This window comes from Zonotrichia leucophrys, unplaced genomic scaffold (assembly GCF_028769735.1).
Source record: "Zonotrichia leucophrys gambelii isolate GWCS_2022_RI unplaced genomic scaffold, RI_Zleu_2.0 Scaffold_55_320004, whole genome shotgun sequence".
In the NCBI taxonomy this organism is placed as follows: Eukaryota; Metazoa; Chordata; class Aves; order Passeriformes; family Passerellidae; genus Zonotrichia; species Zonotrichia leucophrys.
This window is the reverse complement of record NW_026992260.1, coordinates 143,868-165,716: the sequence shown is the minus strand read 5'-3', so window position 1 is coordinate 165,716 and position 21,849 is coordinate 143,868. Positions and strand designations below refer to the sequence as shown.

At 59.0% G+C, this 21,849-nt stretch overlaps 1 protein-coding gene across 7 annotated transcripts in view; it reads right to left on the bottom strand.

Annotated features, from left to right (window-relative positions):
- Window positions 1-1,624: 1,624 nt before the first annotated feature.
- Window positions 1,625-21,849, bottom strand: part of POLR2A (RNA polymerase II subunit A) — a 68,533-nt gene continuing 48,308 nt past the window's right edge. For 4 of the 7 annotated variants that reach the window (XM_064737422.1, XM_064737425.1, XM_064737426.1 and 1 more), the window contains 11 exons: window positions 21,024-21,229; window positions 17,807-18,031; window positions 15,370-15,616; window positions 13,813-13,913; window positions 12,688-12,792; window positions 10,857-11,039; window positions 8,447-8,650; window positions 7,336-7,522; window positions 5,111-5,224; window positions 4,159-4,308; window positions 1,625-2,930 (listed from right to left, as the gene is read on the bottom strand). In XM_064737422.1, the coding sequence (XP_064593492.1) occupies window positions 1,774-2,930; window positions 4,159-4,308; window positions 5,111-5,224; window positions 7,336-7,522; window positions 8,447-8,650; window positions 10,857-11,039; window positions 12,688-12,792; window positions 13,813-13,913; window positions 15,370-15,616; window positions 17,807-18,031; window positions 21,024-21,229 (2,879 nt within the window). In that variant the 3' untranslated portion in view covers window positions 1,625-1,773. The remainder of the gene's footprint in view (window positions 2,931-4,158; window positions 4,309-5,110; window positions 5,225-7,335; window positions 7,523-8,446; window positions 8,651-10,856; window positions 11,040-12,687; window positions 12,793-13,812; window positions 13,914-15,369; window positions 15,617-17,806; window positions 18,032-21,023; window positions 21,230-21,849) is intronic. The other 3 variants (XM_064737428.1, XM_064737424.1, XM_064737427.1) reach the window with 1 other exon arrangement.

The following is a 21,849-nucleotide window of genomic DNA, read 5'->3' as shown; positions in this document are numbered from 1 at the left end:
CCCCCCCAAAAATCAGAAATTCCCCAAAATTCGTTTCCCCCCCCCAACCCCTGACAACCCCAAAAGTGAAAACAGCAACACAAAGGGGGGTGGGGGAGGGGCAAAGGACCCCCCCCACCCCGAACCCCAAAACCGCCACCAACGAGCGCCCCTCCCCCACCCCCCTCCCCCTCCCCATTAACGAACCCCATAAATTACAACCCCCCAAAAAAAACCAAAATGGGGGAGGGGCTCCCAAATCTGCCCCTCCCCCGCCCCAACTGGGGGCGGGGTCACCCCTAAACTGGGGGGGGGGCACCCTCGATTGGGGGTCACCCCGAATTCAAGGTTTGGGGATCAACCCCCCAATTTAGAGATTTCACCCCAATTTAGGGATCAACCCCTCAATTTAAAGGTTACACCCCAATCTAGGTGGTTTCACCTCAATTTTGGGTTTTCTCCCCAATTTTGGGGTCCTCCCCAGCTTAGGGGTCCCCCCCAGTTTGGGGGTTGCCCCCTGTGAACTTTGGGGTCCCCCAAAAGTTCAATTCAGGGGTTCCCCCTCAAATCAGAGGGTGTTTCCAACTTTGGGGGTGACCTCAAATTTGGCCACCACCACCCTTTGGTGTCACCCCAACAGTCCGGGTGACATTGGGGGGTGACAACGGCTCTGTCCACACTGGAATTTCAGGATTTGAGGGTGACAACCCCAACCCCATTTCCATCTGGGGGTGACAATCCCGTCACCGTTGGATATTGGGGTCACCCCCACAATCTGTAGAGGTTTTTTTTGGGGTGACAGCCCTTTTCTCATGGAAATTTGTGCGTCACCCCCACAGCCAATTTTGGGTTTTTGGGTTTTGGGGGTGACACCCCCGACCCCAAATCCATGTGGGGGTTTTGGGTGACAACAACCCCGTCCTCAAATCAATTTTGGGGTCACCCCCACGGCCTGTGGGGTTTGGGGGTGACAACAACACCGACTCCATCGGAATTTTGGGTTTTGGGGTGACAACAACCCCGATCCCATATCCATGTGGGGGTTTGGGGGTGACAACCACCGCATACCCAAATCAATTCTGGGGTCACTCCCACAGCCTGTGGGGGTTTGGGGGTGACAACAACCCTGTCCCCATCAGAATTTGGGGGTTTGGGGTTGACACCCCCAACTCCATATCCATGCGGGAGTTTTTGGGGTGACAACAATCCTGACCCCGTATCCATGTGGGGGTTTGGGGGTGACAACCACAGCATCCCCAAATCAATTTTGGGGTCACCCCCATGGCCTGTGGGGTTTGGGGGTGACAACAATCCCATCCCTGCATCCATGTGGGGATTTTGGGGTGACAAGCCCATCCCCATCAGCATTTGGGGGTTTGGGGTGACACAACCCTGTCCCCAAATAAATTTTGGGGTCACCCCCACGGCCTGGGCGGTTTGGGGGTGACAACAACTCCGACCCCATCACAATTTCAGGGTTCAAGAGGTGACAACCCCAACCCCATATCCATGAGGGGTTTTTGGGGTGTGACAACAACCCTGTCCCCACATGGATCCGGGGGTCACCCCCATGGCCTGAGGGGTTTGGGGGTGACAACAACCCTGACCCTGTATCCATGTGGTGATTTTGGGGTGGTAACAACCCCATCCCCACACAGCTCTGGGGGTGTTTTGGGTTGTACCACCCCCGTCCCCACACAGATCTGGGGGTGTTTTGGGCTGTACCACCCCCATCCCCACACGGATCTGGGGGTGTTTTGGGTTGTGCCACCCCCATGCCCACAGTCGGAGCCCTCAGTTGTCGTCGTCGCTGTCGTCGGGGCTGATGGCCGGGCTGGTGAGGCTGTAGGTGGGCGAGGTGGGGCTGTAGCCGGGGGACGTGGGGCTGTACGTGGAGCCCTTGGGCGACGTGGGGCTGTAGGTGGGCGACGTCGGGCTGTACTTGGGCGACGTGGGGCTGTAGGTGGGCGAGGTGGGGCTGTACTTGGGCGACGTCGGGGTGTAGACGGGCGAGGTGGGGCTGTAGGTGGGCGACGTGGGGCTGTACTTGGGCGTGGTGGGGCTGTAGGTGGGCGAGGTGGGGCTGTACTTGGGGGACGTGGGGCTGTACTTGGGCGAGGTCGGGCTGTACTTGGGCGAGGTCGGGGTGTACTCGGGCGAGCTGGGGCTGTAGCTGGGGCTGGTCGGGGTGTACTTGGGGGACGTGGGGCTGTAGCTGGGGCTGCTGGGGCTGTAGCTGGGGCTGCTGGGGGTGTAGGTGGGCGACTGCGGGGTGTAGCGGGGGCTGGACGGGCTGTAGCTGGGAGAGGTGGGGCTGTAACTGGGGGAGGTGGGGCTGTAGCTGGGAGAGGTGGGGCTGTAGTTGGGCGAGGTCGGGGTGTAGTTGGGGCTGGTGGGGCTGTAACTGGGAGAGGTGGGGCTGTAGCTGGGGGAGGTCGGGGTGTAGTTGGGGCTGGTGGGGCTGTAGTTGGGCGAGGTGGGGCTGTAGCTGGGAGAGGTCGGGCTGTAACTGGGAGAGGTGGGGCTGTAACTGGGGGAAGTGGGGCTGTAGCTGGGAGAGGTGGGGCTGTAGCTCGGCGAGGTCGGGCTGTAACTGGGAGAGGTGGGGCTGTAGCTGGGAGAGGTCGGGCTGTAGCTGGGCGACGTCGGGCTGTAGCTGGGCGAGGTGGGGCTGTAGCTGGGGGACGTGGGGCTGTAGCTCGGGGACGTGGGGCTGTAGCTGGGCGAGGTCGGGCTGTAACTGGGCGAGGTGGGGCTGTAACTGGGAGAGGTGGGGCTGTAGCTGGGCGAGGTGGGGCTGTAGTTGGGCGAGGTGGGGCTGTAGCTCGGTGAGGTTGGGCTGTAGCTGGGGGACGTGGGGCTGTAGCTGGGGCTCTGGGGGGTGTAGCCCCCCGGCGACCGCGGCTCGTAGGCGGGGGACGTCGGGCTGTAGCTGGGGGACATGGCGCCACCTGCGGAGAGGGGACACGGGGTCAGCGGGGTGTTGGGAGGGGGTGGTTGGGGTGTTGTGGGGGGTTGTGAGGCCCTCTGAGGTGTTGTTCGGGTGTTGTGGGGCTGTTTGCGGTGTTGGGGGGTCCCTCTGAGGTGTTGTGGGTCCCTTTGAGTGTTGTTCGGGTGTTGTGGGGTTGTGGGTGGTTTTGGGATATTGTGGGTCCCTTTGAGGTGTTGTTCGGGTGTTGTGGGGCTGTTCTGGGGTGTTTCAAGGTGTTGTCAGGGGTGTTTTACAGGTGTTTTGGATTATTTGAGATTATTTTAGGGTGTTTAACGGTGTTAGAAGGTGTTTTGGGGTGTTGCTACAGGTTACAGGGTGCTCTGTGGGTGTTTTGAGTTATTTTCTGTTACTTTAGGGGTATTTTAGGGTGTTACAGAGTGTTTGGGGTGTTTCAATGTGTTTTCTGGGTGTTTTGGGTTATTTTAGGCATATTTTAGGGTGTTATGCAATGTTACAGGGTGTTGGTGGTATTTCACTGTGTTTTCAGGTGACATTAGTGTGTTGTTAGGGGTTACAGGGTGTCCTGTGGGTGTTTTGGGGTGCTACAGGATGTTCCGGGTGTTTCAGTGCGTTGTTAGGAGTTACAAGGTGTTTCATGGGTGTTTTGGCCTATTTTAGGGGTATTGTAGGATGTTACAGGGTGTTTGGGGTGTTCAGTATGCTTTGGGTGTTGTTAGGTGTAACAGGGTATTTTATAGGTATTTTGGGTTATTTCAAGGGTATTTCAGGGTATTTTGGGGTGTTCAGGGTGTTTCAGGGTGTTGTTAGTTGCTACAGGGTATTTGGGGTTATTTCAGGGTGTTTGGGGTTATTTCAGGGTGTTTGGGGTTATTTTGGGGTTATTTCAGGGTATTTTGGGGTTATTTCAGGGTGTTTGGGGTTATTTCAGGGTGTTTTGGGGTTATTTCAGGGTATTTGGGGTTATTTCAGGGTATTTGGGGTTAGTTCAGGGTGTTTGGGGTTATTTTGGGGTTATTTCAGGATATTTGGGGTTATTTCAGGGTTATTTCAGGGTGTTTGGGGTTATTTTGGGGTTATTTCAGGGTGTTTTGGGGTGTCCAGGGTGTTTCAGGGTGTTGTTAGTTGCTACAGGGTATTTTGGGGTTATTTCAGGGTGTTTTGGGGTTATTTCAGGATATTTGGGGTTATTTTGGGGTTATTTCGGGGTGTTTTGGGGCCGCACTCACCGGGGGAGGGGATGTAGGGGCTGGAGGGCCCCGGTGACCCCGGCGAGCCGGGGGTCGGTGACCAGGCCGGGGAGTAACCGGGGCTGAACCCGGAGGCGTCGGAGGCGGCGCTGGGGGAGAACCCGGCCCCGCCCGGGGTCATCCCGCTGCCTGTGGGGGAAATGGGGGAAATGGGGGACCCCAAATACAGCCTGAGACCCCCAAATCACCCCCAAACACAACCCGGCCCCGCCCGGGGTCATCCCGCTGCCTGTGGGGGGAAATGGGGGTCAGGGGGACCCCAAAACCACCCCCAAACACAACCCAGGACCCCAAAACAACCCCCAAACACAACCCGGCCCCGCCCGGGGTCATCCCGCTGCCTGTGGGGGAAATGGGGGTCAGGGGGACCCCAAAACCAGCCCCAAACACAACCCAGCCCCATCCCACAGACTGTGGGGAAAAAAGGGTTGGGGGACCCCAAAACCAGCCCAAATGCACTCAGGACACCCCAAATCTGCCCCACAGCCATCCCAGCGATCCCCATTTTACCCCAAACCCCTCCCAGTCCCTCCCAGTTCCACCCAGTGTCCCCCAGTCCATCCCAGTCCCTCCCAGTGCCCCCCAGTCCCTCCCAGTCCCTCCCAGTTCCCCCCAGTGCCCCCCAGTTTCCCCCAGTCCATCCCAGTTCCCCCCAGTGCCCCCCAGTCCATCCCAATCCCCTCCCAGTCCATCCCAGTGCCCCCCAGTTCCCCCCAGTCCCCCCTAGTCCATCCCAATCCCCTCCCAGTCCATCCCAGTTCCCCCCAGTTCCCCCCAGTGCCCCCCAGTCCCTCCCAGTCCCTCCCAGTTCCTCCCAGTCCCTCCCAGTTCCCTCCCAGTTCCCTCCCAGTCCATCCCAGTCCCTCCCAGTCCATCCCAGTCCCCCCCAGTTCCCCCCAGTGCCCCCCAGCGCCCCCCAGTGCCCACGCACCCACGCTGGGGGACCAGGCTCCGTAGGCCGGGGTGGCCCCCTGGTTCCAGGGGGTCATGGCCGGGGACATCCCCCCCATGGGGCTGGGGGCCGAGCCGAAGAACATCCCGGTGGCTGTGGGGAGAGAGAGAGGGGTCAGGGGCACCCCAAAAACGGGGGGACCCCGAAATGTGGGGACAGCAACATTGGGGGGACATCAACTTATGGGGACACCAAAATATGGGGGACACCAAAATATGGGGGACATCAACACTGGGGGTACACCAAAATATGGGGACACCAAAATGTGGGGACAGCAACTTTGGGGGGACATCAACATTGGGGGGACACCAAAATATGGGGGACACCAAAATATGGGGACAGTAACACTGGGGGACAACAAAATATGGGGAATCCCAAAACCTGAGGGACACCAAAATATGGGGGACATCAAAATCTGGGGACATCAACATTGGGGGGACATCAACATATGGGGGACACCAAAATCTGGGGGACACCAACATCTGGGGACATCAACACTCGGGGGACAGCAAAATCTGGGGGATATCAACATCTGAGGGACACCAACATCTGGAGAACCCCAAAATCTGAAGGGGACATCAACATCTGGAGGACACCAGGTGAGCAGGGCTGGGCCACAGTGGTGGCCATGGTGACACCGGGAGTCTTTGTGTCACCACCACCCTTGAGGTGTCCCCAACTCCACCCTTGTAGGATCCAGTCCTGGTGGACCCCAAAATCTGCACGGACCCCAAAACCTGAGGCTGTCCCCTCTTGCCATGGGACACCACAACTGCCCAATGACCACCGGCACCTTGAAGGTCTGGGTGCCACCACCCTTGGGGTGCCACCACCCTTGGGGTGTCCCCAGCTGCTCCTGGAGGAACCTGGCCACCAACCCAAGGGGTGTCCCCACTTTCCCAGGGGTTGTCCCCACTTTCCCAGGGGTTGTCCCCACTTTCCCAGAGTTGTCCCCATTTTTCCCAGGGGGTGTCCCAATTTTCTAGAGGTTGCCCCCAGGGTTTTGGGGGTGTCCCCAGGTTTTGGGGGCGTCCTCATTTTCCCAGGGGTTGTCCCCACTTTCCCAGGGGGTGTCCCAATTGTCCCAGGGCTGTCCCAATTTTCCCAGGGGGTGTCCCCAGGGTTTTGGGGCTGTCCAAATTGTTCCAGTGTTGTCCCCACTTTCCCGGGGTTGTCCCCATTTTCCCAGGGGTTGTCCCCAGGGTTTTTGGGGTGTCCCAATTTTCCTGGGGTTGTCCCCAGGGTTTTGGGGGTGTCCCCAGCTTTTGGGGTGTCCTCATTTTCCCAGGGGTTGTCCCCAGGGTACCAGGGTTGTCCCCACGGTTTTGGGGCTGTCCCCAGGGTTCGGGGGTTGTCCCAGTTTTCCCAGGGGGTGTCCCAATTGTCCCAGGGCTGTCCCAATTTTCTTGGGGGGTGTCCCCAGGGTTTTTGGGGCTGTCCCCAGGGTTCTGGGGTTGTCCCCATTTTCTCGGGGGGTGTCCCAATTTTCAGGGGTTGTCCCCATTGTCCCAGGGCTGTCCCAATTTTCTCGGGGGGTGTCCCCATTTTCCCAGGGGTTGTCCCCACTTTCCCGGGGGTGTCCCAATTTTCTTGGAGGTTGTCCCCAGGGTTTTGGGGGTGTCCCCAGGTTTTGGGGGCGTCCTCATTTTCCCAGGGGTTGTCCCAATTGTCCCAGGGTTGTCCCCACGGTTTTGGGGCTGTCCCCAGGGTTCCGGGGTTGTCCCCATTGTCCCAGGGCTGTCCCAATTTTCCCGGGGGTGTCCCCACGGTTTTGGGGTGTCCCCAGGGTTCTGGGGTTGTCCCAATTTTCTCGGGGGGTGTCCCCATTTTCCCGGGGGTGTCCCCATTTTCCGGGGCTGTCCCAATTTTCTCGGGGGGTGTCCCCAGGGTTCTGGGGTTGTCCCAATTTTCCGGGGGTTGTCCCAATTTTCTCGGGGGGTGTCCCAATTTTCAGGGGCTGTCCCAGTTTTCCCGGGGCTGTCCCAATTTTCTCAGGGGCTGTCCCAATTTTCCCGGGGGGTGTCCCCAGGGTTCTGGGGGTGTCCCCATTGTCCCAGGGCTGTCCCCATTTTCCCGGGGGTGTCCCCAGGGTGTTTGGGGTGTCCCCATTTTCCGGGGCTGTCCCAATTTTCCCGGGGGTGTCCCCATTTCCCAGGGCTGTCCCAATTTTCCCGGGGGTGTCCCCAGGGTGTGTGGGCACTCACGGCCGCCGACGCCGAGCCCGGGCAGGGCGCTGGGGATCTCCATGCCGTGCTTGCACTTCTCGGCGTCCAGCAGGAGGTCGAAGCAGCCGGTGCCGGCCGGGGCCAGCTGGCCCAGCATGATGTTCTCGGACACGCCCTTCATGGGGTCGCTCTCGCCGTGGGCGGCCGCCTCCATCAGGACATCGACCTGAGCGAGGGGGACACCCCAAAATCAGCTTCAACCTTGGAGTGCGATTCTTGAACCCCAAATCCTGGAAAATGTTCACAGAAACCCCCGTTCCCAGCACCCAAACCCCATTCCCACCCCAAACCTCATTCCCAAACCCCATTCCCATCCTACTCCTCACCCCAAACCCCATTCCCGCCCCAATCGTATCCCTGTTCGCCACTGCCACCCCATTCCCACCCCAATTTCTATTCCCACCCCATTCCCAAATCCCAACCCTATTCCCACCCCAATTCTCATTCCCACCCTGTTCCCAGCCCGTTGTCCCCATTGTCCCCATTGTCTCCTGACCATCTCCTCGAAGGAGCACTCCATGATCAGCCCGGTGTCCTGGCAGCTCCTAAACCCCACTGTCCCCACTGTCCCCATTGTCCCCACTGTCCCCACTGTCCCCACTGTCCCCGCTGTCCCCGCACCGTCTCCTCGAAGGAGCACTTCATGAGCGGCCCGGTGTCCCCACTGTCCCCAATGTCCCCACTGTCCCCACTGTCCCCACTGTCCCCACTGTCCCCAATGTCCCCACTGTCCCCACTGTCCCCACTGTCCCCAATGTCCCCATTGTCCCCACTGTCCCCACTGTCCCCGCTGTCCCCGCACCGTCTCCTCGAAGGAGCACTTCATGAGCGGCCCGGTGTCCTGGCGGTTCCCAAACCCCAAACCCCACTGTCCCCGCTGTCCCTGCTGTCCCCATTGTCCCCGCTGTCCCCATTGTCCCCACTGTCCCTGCTGTCCCCATTGTCCCCACTGTCCCCCTGTCCCCGCACCGTCTCCTCGAAGGAGCACTTCATGAGCGGCCCGGTGTCCTGGTGGTTCCCAAATCCCAAATCCCATTGTCCCCACTGTCCCCATTGTCCCCAAACCCCCCTGTCCCCGCTGTCCCCGCACCGTCTCCTCGAAGGAGCACTTCATGAGCGGCCCGGTGTCCTGGCGGTTGACGCCGTGCCGGGTGATGGCCATCAGGTGCCCGCGGGAGGTCATGGTGTCGCACAGCAGCGCCAGGTGCCGGTAGTTGACGTAGGAGCCGTCGAAGGAGATGACGTGGTAGAGCTCCCGCTCCAGCGCCTTGCGCACGGCCTCGATGCCCAGCACCTGCGGGACCAAAATCACCGAATTCAGGGGTGGGAAATCCCAAAATCCGGGAATCCACAAACCCCAAAATCTATGGGATGGGAAATCTTCAATCCAGGGGGTGGGAACTGCCAAAAATCCAGGAATCCACAAATCCCAAAATCTACGGGATGGGAAATCTTCAATCCAGGGGGTGGGAATTGCCAAAATTCAGGGCTGGGAAATCCCAAAATCCAGGAATCCACAAATCCCAAAATCTACGGGATGGGAAATCTTCAATTCAGGGGGTGGGAACTGCCAAAAATCCAGGAATCCACAAACCCCAAAATCTACAGGATGGGAAATCTTGAATTCAGGGGTGGGAATTGCCAAAAATCCAGGAATCCACAAATCCCAAAATCTACGGGATGGGAAATCTTCAATTCAGGGGGTGGGAACTGCCAAAAATCCCAAAATGGGGTGGGAATTCCCAAAATTCAGGGGGTGGGAATTCCCAAAATCCAGGGGGTGGGAATTCCCAAAATTCAGGGGGTGGGAATTCCCAAAATTCAGGGGGTGGGAATTCCCAAATCCAGGCATCCATAAATCCCAAAATCTACAGGATGGGAAATCTTCAATCCAGGGCGTGGGAACTGCCAAAAATCCAGGGGGTGGGAAATCCTCAGATCCAGGCATCCACAAATCCCAAAATCTACAGGATGGGAAATCTTCAATCCAGGGGGTGGGAACTGCCAAAATCCCAAAATTCAGGGGGTGGGAATTCCCAAATCCAGGCATCCATAATCCCAAAACCTGGGGATGCCATCACCCGGGTGTCCCTCACGCCCCAGGTGTCCCCAGGTGATCTGTGAAGATCTCCACCATGAGGACCCTGATGTCCTTTAAACCCCAGCCCAGGGGTCTCCAGGTGACTCACGGTCATGAAGACCCAGATGTCCCTCAAACCCCAGCCCAGGTGTCCCCAGGTGACTCACGGTGAACATCTCCATGATGTCATTGGAGATCGTGCACCATGAGGACCATGAGGATCCAGATGTCCCTCAAACCCCCACCCAGGTGTGTCCCTGACCCCCCAGGTGACTCATGGTGAAGATCTCCATATTGTTGTTGGAGATCATGCACCATGAGGACTGTGATGTTCCTCAAATCCCAGCCCAGGACACTCACGTGAAGATCTCCACCATGTTTTTGGAGATCGTGCACCATGAGGACCATGAGGACCATGATGTCCCTCAAACCCCAGCCCAGATGTCCCTGTCCCAGGTGTCCCCAGGTGAAGATCTCCACCATGAGGACCATGACGTCCCTCAAACCCCAGCCCAGGAGACTCACGGTGAAGATCTCCATGAGCCCTCAGGTGTGTCCCTGACCCCCAGGTGTCCCCAGCCCAGGAGACTCACGGTGAAGATCTCCACGATGTCATTGGAGACCATGCACCATGAGGACCATGATGTCCCTCAAACCCCAGCCCAGGTGTCCCTCACCCCACAGGACACTCACGGTGAAGATCTCCACCATGAGGACCATGATGTCCCTCAAACCCCAGGTGTCCCCAGCCCAGGAGACTCACGGTGAAGATCTCCACAATGTCATTGGAGATCATGCACCATGAGGACCATGATGTCCCTCAAAGCCCAGGTGTCCCCAGCCCAGGAGACTCACGGTGAAGATCTCCATCATGAGGACCATGATGTCCCTCAAACCCCAGGTGTCCCCAGCCCAGGAGACTCACGGTGAAGATCTCCATGAGCCCCTAAGTGTGTCCCTCACCCCACAGGTGACTCACAGTGAAGATCTCCATATTGTTGTTGGAGATCATGCACCATGAGGACCATGATGTTCCTCAAATCCCAGCCCAGGACACTCACGGTGAAGATCTCCACCATGTTTTTTGGAGACCATGCACTATGAGGACTACAAAGACCACGATGACCCTCAAACCCCAGCCTGGATGTCCCTGTCCCAGGTGTCCCCAGGTGAAGATCTCCACCATGAGGACCATGACGTCCCTCAAGCCCAGGAAACTGACGGTGAAGATCTCCACGATGTCATTGGAGACCATGCACCATGAGGACCATGATGTCCCTCAAACCCCAGCCCAGGTGTCCCCAGCCCAGGAGACTCACGGTGAAGATCTCCACGATGTCATTGGAGACCATGCACCATGAGGACCATGAGGACCATGATGTCCCTCAAAGCCCAGGTGTCCCCAGCCCAGGAGACTCACGGTGAAGATCTCCACGATGTCGTTGGACGTGGTGCGCACGGGGTCCACGTCCTTCTCGCTCAGCACCCGCATCAGGCTGACGCCGTCAGTCTCCAGGATCCACTCCTGCAGAGCCTTGAACTCGCCGTCCTCGGTGATGATGATCTTCTTCTTGTTGTCCGTCTGCGGCAGGTGCATGTACACCTGGCCAGGAGGGGACAGCAGGGTCACCGCGGTGTCACCACGGCAGTCCCTGATCTCCTAAAGGTCTCCTGGAACCTCCTCAATTCTCCATGGAGAGCTCCTGATGCTCCTCAAGATCCACCTGGAGATCCTGAACCCTCAGAGCACCCGGTGGTACCCAAACACCTCCTCAGGTGCCCACAGAGACCATTCTGGACCTTCTAAAGGTCTTTTGGAACCTCCTGAAGGTCACCATGGAGAGCTCCTGATGTTCCTCAAGATCCACCTGGAGATCCTGAACCCTCAGAGCACCTGGTGGTGCTCAAAGACCTTCTCAGGTGCTCACAAGTGTCACCATGGGTGTCCCAGATCTTCTAAAGATCTTTCAGAACCTCCTGAAGGTCACCATGAAGACCTCCTGATGTTCCTCAGGATCCACCTGGAGATCTCGAACCCTCAGAGCACCTGGTGCTACCCAAACACCTCCTCAGGTGCCCACAGAGACCATTCTGGGCCTTCTAAAGGTCTCTTGGAACCTCCTGAAGGTCACCATGGAGACCTCCTGATGTTCCTCAGGATCCACCTGGAGATCTTCAACCTCAGAGCACCTGGTGCTACCCAAACACCTCCTCAGGTGCCCACAGAGACCATTCTGGACCTTCTAAAGGTCTTCTGGAACCTCCTGAAGGTCACCATGGAGACCTCCTGATGTTCCTCAAGATCCACCTGGAGATCTCGAACTCTCAGAGCACCCGGTGGTGCTCAAAGACCTTCTCAGGTGGCCACAAGTGTCACCATGGGTGTCCCTGATCTCCTAAAGGTCTCCTGGAACCTCCTGAAGGTCACCATGGAGAGCTCCTGATGTTCCTCAAGATCCACCTGGAGATCCTGAACCCTCAGAGCGCCTGGTGGTACCCAAACACCTCCTCAGGTGCCCACAGAGACCATTCTGGACCTTCTAAAGGTCTCTTGGAACCTCCTGAAGGTCACCATGGAAACCTCCTGATGTTCCTCAAGATCCACCTGGAGATCCTCAACCTCAGAGCACCTGGTGGTACCCAAACACCTCCTCAGGTGCCCACAGAGACCATTCTGGACCTTCTAAAGGTCTCCTGGAACCTCCTCAATTCTCCATGGAGAGCTCCTGATGCTCCTCAGGATCCACCTGGAGATCCTGAACCCTCAGAGCACCTGGTGGTACCCAAACACCTCCTCAGGTGCCCACAGAGACCATTCTGGACCTTCCAAAGGTCTTCTGGAACCTCCTGAAGGTCACCATGGAGACCTCCTGATGTTCCTCAAGATCCACCTGGAGATCCTGAACCCTCAGAGCACCTGGTGGTGCTCAAAGACCTTCTCAGGTGCTCACAAGTGTCACCATGGGTGTCCCAGATCTTCTAAAGATCTTTCGGAACCTCCTGAAGGTCACCATGGAGAGCTCCTGATGTTCCTCAAGATCCACCTGGAGATCTTCAACCTCAGAGCACCTGGTGCTACCCAAACACCTTCTCAGGTGCCCACAGAGACCATTCTGGACCTTCCAAAGGTCTTCTGGAACCTCCTGAAGGTCACCATGGTATCTCTGGTGACCTCTCATTCCTTCATGGACCCCTCCAGGTGTCCCCAAGCCTCCCCAGGTGTCCCCAAACCCCCTCCCAGGTGTCCCCACCTTGCTGATCTGCTCGATGCCCTGCAGCGTCATGTCCGTCAGCATGTTGGACTCGATGCAGCGCAGGAAGACGTCGTCGTCCATCTTGTCCACCACCTCCTCCTCCTGGGGACACGGTGGGACACGGCTGAGGCCCCGGCCACGCCAGGCGGCCCCGAGGTGTCCCCGAGGTGTCCCCAAGCTGTCCCTGAGGTGTCCCCTGAGGTGTCCCCAAGGTGTCCCCAAGGTGTCCCTGAGGTGTCCCCTGAGATGTCCCTGAGGTGTCCCCGAGGTGTCCCCTGAGCTGTCCCCTGAAGTGTCCCCCAAGCTGTCCCCAAGTGTCCCCAAGGTGTCCCCTGAGATGTCCCCAAGTGTCCCCAAGCTGTCCCCAAGGTGTCCCCAAGGTGTCCCCTAAGGTGTCCCCTAGGTGTCCCCAAGCTGTCCCCGAGGTGTCCCCGAGGTGTCCCCAAGTGTCCCCTGAGGTGTCCCCAAGCTGTCCCCTGAGATGTCCCTGAGGTGTCCCTGAGGTGTCCCCAAGATGTCCCCTGAGGTGTCCTCTGAGGTGTCCCTGAGGTATCCCTGGGGTGTCCCCTGAGGTGTCCCCAAGCTGTCCCCAAGTGTCCCTGAGGTGTCCCCTGAGATGTCCCCGAGCTGTCCCCGAGGTGTCCCCTGAGGTGGCTCTGAGGTGTCCCTGGGGTGTCCCTGAGGTCCCTGAGGTGTCCCTGAGGTGTCCCCTGAGGTGTCCCCGAGGTGTCCCTGAGATGTCCCCAAGGTGTCCCCAAGGTGTCCCCAAGGTGTCCCCGAGGTGTCCCCAAGGTGTCCCCTGAGGTGTCCCCAAGGTGTCCCCGAGGTGTCCCCGAGGTGTCCCTGAGGTGTCCCCAAGTGTCCCCAAGGTGTCCTCTGAGATGTCCCCGAGGTGTCCCTGAGATGTCCCCGAGGTGTCCCCAAGCTGTCCCCAAGGTGTCCCTGAGGTGTCCCCAAGCTGTCCCCAAGGTGTCCCCTGAGGTGTCCCTGAGATGTCCCCAAGTGTCCCCAAGGTGTCCCCAAGGTGTCCCCAAGCTGTCCCCAAGCTGTCCCCGAGGTGTCCCCAAGCTGTCCCCAAGGTGTCCCCAAGGTGTCCCCAAGGTGTCCCCGGTCCCCGCGCACCTCCTGCATCTTGTTCTCGTCGCTGTTCATGATGCGGATGCGCAGCACCAGCTTCTCGGCGTTGTCGTCGTTGAAGATGCAGTTGAGGTCGTCACCGAAGCCTGGGGGGGACACGGGGTGGGGACAGGGTCACCCCGGGGTGATGGCACCCAAGGGACCTCCAGGGGGTCCTCAAGGATCGGCCGGGAGCCACCAAAGCTCCTCCAGATCATCCCAGAGCTCCTCCAGGCTCACACTGAGCTCCTGGAAGAGCCCTCAGATGCCTTCAAGGGTCACTCCAGATCCTCAAAAAGCTCCTGAGATGCCCTCAAAGCTCATCCAGGTCACCTCAAACCCCCTCCAAGTCCCCCAAACCCCCTCAGAACCCCCCAAAAGCTCCTCAGATACCCTCAAACCTCATCCAGGTCACCTCAAACCACCTTCAGGTGCTTAAGAAGCTGCTCAGATGCCCTCAAAGCTCATCCAGGTCCCACAAATTCCCTCAGAACCCCCCAAAACCTCCTCAATCACCCTCTAACCTCTTCCAGACCACCTCAATCCCCCTCCAGGTCCCCTGAACACCCTCAGAACACCCCAAAGCCTCCTCAGATGCCCTCAAACCTTTCCAGGTCACCACAAATTCCCTCCAGGTCCCTCAAAAGCTCCTCCAGACTCATCCACAAGACCCTAAAACCTCATCCAGACCACCTCAAACCCCTTCAGGCATCTCAAAAGCTTCTCAGATGCTCTCAAACCTCCTCCAAATCACCTCAAACCCCTTCCAAATCACCCCAAACTCCCTCAGAACTCCCCAAAACCTCCTCAGATACCCTCAAACCTCATCCAGGGCACCTCAAACCCCCTCCAGGTCCCCCAGAAGCTCCTTAGATGCCCTCAAACCCCCTCAGAACCCCCCAAAAGCTCCTCAGATGCCCTCAAAACTCCTCCAAATCGCCCCAAACCCCCTCCAGGTCACCCAAAGATCCCCCCAAACCCCCTCAGAAGCTCCTCAGATGCCCTCAAACGTCCTCCAAATCACCCCAAACCCCCTCCAGGTCCCCAAAGACCCCCCGCAAACCCCTCAGAACTCCCCAAAAGCTCCTCAGATGCCCTCAAACCCCCTCCAGGTCCCCCAGAACTCCTCAGACACCCTCAAAACTCCTCCAAATCACCTCAAACCCCCTCCAGGTCCCCTGACCCACCTCAGAACCCCCCAAAAGCTCCTCAGATGCCCTCAAACCCCCTCAGAACTCCCCAAAAGCTCCTCAGATGCCCTCAAACCCCCTCCAGGTCCCTCAGAAGCTCCTCAGATGCCCTCAAACCTCCTCCAAATCACCCCAAGCCCCCACAGAACTCCCCAAAAGTTCCTCAGACACCCTCAAACCCCCTCAGAACTCCCCAAAAGCTCCTCAGATGCCCTCAAACCCCCTCAGAACTCCCCAAAAGCTCCTCAGATGCCCTCAAACCTCCTCCAAATCACCTCAAACCCCCTCAGAACTCCCCAAAAGCTCCTCAGACACCCTCACACCCCCTCAGGTCCCCCCAGGACCCCCCAGAGCCCGCGCCCGGCCCACCCACCGGCGTTGATCTTCTCGGCGATCTGCTCCATGGTCAGCTTGCGGTCGGTCATGTGCTTGCGGTCGAGCTCGACGCGCAGCAGCCACGGCGAGATGCGGCTCACGTCGAAGTCGGGCATCTCGTAGTAGACGTTGACCCACTCCTGGTCCTCGGCCACCACCGTGCTCTGCGGGTTGGGGTCGTAGTAGATGGCGGTGTTGGCCGTCACCTTGCGCAGCGTGGTGTGCTCCAGGCGGCACAGGATGTCCTGGGGACACGGGGACATTAAACACAGTCAGGGGACACTGGGGACATGGGGACAGTCAGGGGACACTGGGGACATTGGGGACATGGAGAACATTGGGGACAATCAGGAGACATGGGGACATTGGGGACATGAAGGACATTGGGGACAGAGGGACACTGGGGACATTGGGGACATTGGGTGTGCTGTGCTCCAGGCGGCACAGGATGTCCTGGGGACATGGGGACAGTCAGGGGACATTGGGGACACTGGCAACAGAGGGACATTGGGGACATGGAGAACATTGGGGACAGTCAGGGGACATGGGGACATGGGGACACTGGGACATTGGGGACAGTCAGGGGACATTGGGGACATGGGGACATTGGGGACAGACAGGGGACATGGGGACATTGGGTGTGGTGTGCTCCAGGCGGCACAGGATGTCCTGGGGACATTGGGGACATTAAACACAGTCAGGGGACATTGGGGACAGTCAGGGGACATTGGGTGTGCCGTGCTCCAGGCGGCACAGGATGTCCTGGGGACATTGGGGACATGGGGACAGTCAGGGGACACTGGGACATTGGGTGTGCTGTGCTCCAGGCGGCACAGGATGTCCTGGGGACATGGAGACATTAAACACAGTCAGGGGACACTGGGACATTGGGGACATTGGGGACAGTCAGGGGACATTGGGGACATTGGGTGTGGTGTGCTCCAGGCGGCACAGGATGTCCTGGGGACATTGGGGACAGTCAGGGGACATGGGGACAGTCAGGGGACATGGGGACATTGGGGACAGAGGGACACTGGGACATTGGGGACAGTCAGGGGACATGGGGACATTGGGTGTGGTGTGCTCCAGGCAGCACAGGATGTCCTGGGGACATGGGGACAGTCAGGGGACATTGGGGACAGAGGGACATTGGGGACAGAGGGACATTGGGGACATTGGGGACACGGGGACAGACAGGGGACATTGGGGACAGAGGGACACTGGGACATTGGGGACAGACAGGGGACATTGGGGACAGAGGGACACTGGGACATTGGGGACAGTCAGGGGACATGGGGACATTGGGGACATGGAGAACATTGGGTATGGTGTGCTCCAGGCGGCACAGGATGTCCTGGGGACATTGGGGACAGAGGGACACTGGGGACAGCCAGGGGACATTGGGGACAGAGGGACACTGGGACATTGGGTATGGTGTGCTCCAGGCGGCACAGGATGTCCTGGGGACACGGGGACACGGGGACAGTCAGGGGACATGGGGACATGGGGACACTGGGACATTGGGGACAGAGGGACACTGGGACATTGGGACAGTCAAGGGACACGGGGACATTGGGTGTGGTGTGCTCCAGGCGGCACAGGATGTCCTGGAGACATTGGGGACAGAGGGACATTGGGTGCACTGTGCTCCAGGTGGCACAGGATGCCCTGAGGGGACACAGGACAGGGACATGGGGACACGGAAGACACAGGGACACAGAGGAGACCCAAAGCCACAGGGCCACCATAGCGGCACAAACCCATAGAGCCACCACAGAGCTGTGAGGACCCAACCCCACAGGGCCACCATGGGGACATGAAGCCATGGAGCCACCACAGGGCTGTGGGGACACAGAGGTGACACAAACCCATGGAGCCACCACAGAGCTGTGAGGACCCAACCCCACAGGGCCACCATGGGGACACAAATCCATGGAGCCACCACAGGGCTGTGGGGACAAGGAGGTGACACAAAGCCACAGGGCCACCATGGGGACACAAAGCCATGGAGCCACCACAGGGCTGTGGGGACACAGAGGGGACACAAAGCCACAGGGCCACCATGGGGACACAAACCCATGGAGCCACCACAGGGCTGTGGGGACACAGAGGGGACACAAACCCACAGAGCCACCATGAGGATGTGAAGCCATGGAGCCACCACAGAGCTGTGAGGACCCAACCCCACAGAGCCACCACGGGGACACAAAGCCACAGGGCCACCATGGGGACACAAAACCATGGAGCCACCACAGGGCTGTGGGGACACAGAGGGGACACAAAGCCACAGGGCCACCATGGGGACACAAACCCATGGAGCCACCACAGAGCTGTGAGGACCCAACCCCACAGAGCCACCACCTCCATCCCCCCGCGTGTCCCCAGCGTGTCCCCAGCGTGTCCCCAGCGCGTCCCCAGCGCGTCCCCGGTGCCACCTTGGCGCGCTCGGCGTCGCGGGCGCTCTGGCCCAGCAGGAACACCGTCAGCGACGGCGTCTTGGGCTTCTTGGAGATGTTGATGAGCTCCTTGAGGCGCGGCACGCCCAGCGTGACGTTCTTGGCCGACACGCCCGCGTAGTGGAACGTGTTGAGGGTCATCTGCGTGGCCGGCTCGCCCAGCGACTGCGCGGCCAGGGCGCCCACCATCTCACCAGGGTGCGCCTGAGGGGACACGGGGACAGCAGTGTCACCAAACCCCAGAGTGACCCCAAACTGTCCACAGAGCGCCCACCATCTCCCCGGGGTGCGCCTGAGGGGACAGACAGAGTGTCACCAAACCCCAGAGTGTCAACAAACCCCAGAGTGTCACCAAACTGTCCACAGAGCGCCCACCATCTCCCCGGGGTGCGCCTGAGGGGACAAATGGAGTGTCACCAAACCATCTAGAGTGTCACCAAACCCCAGAGTGACCCCAGACCATCTCCCCAGGATGGGCCTGAGGGGACAGACAGAGTGTCACCAAACCATCCTGAGTGTCACCAAACCATCCAGAGTGTCACCAAACCATCCTCAGTGTCACCAAACCCCAGAGTGTCACCAAACCCCAGAGTGACCCAGACCATCCAGAGTGACCCTAAACTGTCCAGAGTGACCCCAAACTGTCCACAGTGCGCCCACCATCTCCCCGGGGTGCGCCTGAGGGGACAAATGGAGTGTCACCAAACCATCCTGAGTGTCACCAAACCCCAGAGTGACCCCAGACCATCTCCCCAGGATGGGCCTGAGGGGACAGACAGAGTGTCACCAAACCCCAGAGTGTCAACAAACCATCCAGAGTGACCCTAAACCATCCAGAGTGACCCCAAACCATCTCCCCGGGGTGTGCCTGAGGGGACACGGGGACAGGAGAACATCACCAAACCCCAGAGTGACCCCAAACTGTCCTCAGCGCGCCCACCATCTCACCAGGGTGGGCCTGAGGGGACAGCAGTGTCACCAAACCCCAGAGTGTCACCCAACCATCCAGAGTGACCCCAAACTGTCCACAGCGCGCCCACCATCTCCCCGGGGTGCGCCTGAGGGGACATGGGGACAAACAGAGTGTCACCAAACCCCAGAGTGACCCCAGACCATCCAGAGTGACCCTAAACTGTCCAGAGTGACCCCAAACTGTCCACAGAGCGCCCACCATCTCCCCGGGGTGCGCCTGAGGGGACAGACAGAGTGTCACCAAACCCCAGAGTGTCAACAAACCATCCAGAGTGACCCTAAACCATCCAGAGTGACCCCAAACCATCTCCCCGGGATGGGCCTGAGGGGACAAATGGAGTGTCACCAAACCATCCTGAGTGTCACCAAACCCCAGAGTGACCCCAGACCATCCAGAGGGACCCCAAACTGTCCACAGCGCGCCCACCATCTCCCCGGGGTGCGCCTGAGGGGACAGACAGGGTGTCACCAAACCATCCAGAGTGACCCCAAACTGTCCACAGCGTGCCCACCATCTCCCCGGGGTGCGCCTGAGGGGACAAATGGAGTGTCACCAAACCGTCTAGAGTGTCACCAAACCCCAGAGTGACCCCAGACCATCTCCCCAGGATGGGCCTGAGGGGACAGACAGAGTGTCACCAAACCATCCTGAGTGTCACCAAACCCCAGAGTGTCAACAAACCATCCAGAGTGACCCTAAACCATCCAGAGTGACCCCAAACCATCTCCCCGGGGTGTGCCTGAGGGGACACGGGGACAGGAGAACATCACCAAACCCCAGAGTGACCCCAAACTGTCCTCAGCGCGCCCACCATCTCACCAGGGTGGGCCTGAGGGGACAGCAGTGTCACCAAACCCCAGAGTGTCACCAAACCATCCAGAGTGACCCCAAACTGTCCAGAGTGACCCCAAACTGTCCACAGCGCGCCCACCATCTCCCCGGGGTGCGCCTGAGGGGACATGGGGACAAACAGAGTGTCACCAAACCCCAGAGTGTCACAACCCCACAATGACCCCAAACCATCTCCCCAGGGTGGGCCTGAGGGGACAGCAGTGTCACCAAACCCCAGAGTGACCCCAAACCATCTCACCAGGGTGTGCCTGAGGGGACACGGGGACAGCACAGTGTGACAGTGGGGTCACCAAACCCCAAAGATGATCCCAAATCCCCAAGGAATGACCCCAAACACCCCAAACCCCCACTGACAATGGCCTGGTTGAACTTGGACTTGATCTCGCCCAGTCAGTCAAAGGCACCCCAAACCCTGACCCCAAACCCCAAACACTGACCCCAAACCCCAAACCCTGACCCCAAACCATCAAACACTGACCCCAAACCCCCCAGAATGACCCCAAACCCCCTATTTACGATGGCCTGGTTGAACTTGGACTCGATTTCCCCCAGCAGCCAGTCGAAGGCACCCCAAACACTGACCCCAAACCCTGACCCCAAACCATCAAACACTGACCCCAAACACTGACCCCAAACCCACCCAAAGCCCCCCAGAAATGACCCCAAACCCCCCAAAATGACCCCAAACCCCCCAGACCCCCTATTTACGATGGCCTGGTTGAACTTGGACTCGATCTCGCCCAGCAGCCAATTGAAGGCACCCCAAACACTGACCCCAAACCCCAAACACTGACCCCAAACCCTGACCCTCAAACCCACCCCAAACCCCCAGGAATGACCCCAAAACCCCCCAAATCCCCCAAACCCCCTACTCACGATGGCCTGGTTGAACTTGGACTCGATCTCGCCCAGCAGCCAATTGAAGGTACCCCAAACCCTGACCCCAAACACCCCAAAATGACCCCAAATCCCTTAAACCCCCCACTCACGATGGCCTGGTTGAACTTGGACTCGATTTCCCCCAGCAGCCAGTCGAAGGCACCCCAAACACTGACCCCAAACCCTGACCCCAAACACTGACCCCAAACCATCAAACCCTGACCCCAAACCTCAAACCCTGACCCCAAACCCCAAACCTTGACCCCAAACCCTGACCCCAAACCTCAAACCCTGACCCCAAACCCCCCAAAATGACCCCAAATCCCCCAAACCCCCCACTCACGATGGCCTGGTTGAACTTGGACTCGATTTCCCCCAGCAGCCAATTGAAGGTACCCCAAACACTGACCCCAAACCCCAAACCCTGACCCCAAACCCCAAACACCCCAAACCCACCCCAAACCCCCCGGAATGACCCCAAACCCCACTCACGATGGCCTGGTTGAACTTGGACTCGATCTCCCCCAGCAGCCAGTCGAAGGCCTCCCCGCTGAGCCGGAACTCCTCCACCATGCGGCGGCTGCAGAGCGTGGAGCGCAGGTGGATGTTGAAGAGCAGCGTGGCGTTCTCCTGCGCCTGCCGGCTCAGCGGGTCCTCCCCATTCACGATCACCAGCTTGCGGCTCAGCTCCTTCACCCCTGCGGGACAGCGGGGCCAGGGGGTGAGGGACCTTCCAGAACCTTCCGGAACATCTCTGAACCCACCAGAGCTTCCTGAGGGACCTTCCAGAACCTTCCGGAGCATCTCTGAACCCACCACAGCTTCCTGAGGGACCCAGGGATCTCCAGAACCTTCTGGAGCATCTCTGAACCCATCACAGCTTTCTGAGGGACCTTCCAGAGCATCTCTGAACCCACCACAGCTTCCTGAGGAACCTTCCGGAACATCTCTGAACCCACCACAGCTTCCTGAGGGACCTTCCAGAACCTTCCGGAACATCTCCAAACCCACCACAGCTTCCTGAGGAACCTTCTGGAACATCTCTGAACCCACCAGAGCTTCCTGAGGAACCTTCCGGAGCATCTCTGAACCCACCACAGCTTCCTGAGGAACCTTCCAGAACCTTCCGGAACATCTCTGAACCCACCACAGCTTCCTGAGGGACTCAGGGATCTCCAGAACCTTCCGGAGCATCTCCAAACCCAACACAGCTTCCTGAGGGACCTTCCAGAACCTTCCGGAACATCTCTGAACCCACCACAGCTTCCTGAGGGACCTTCCAGAACCTTCCGGAACAGCTCTGAACCCACCAGAGCTT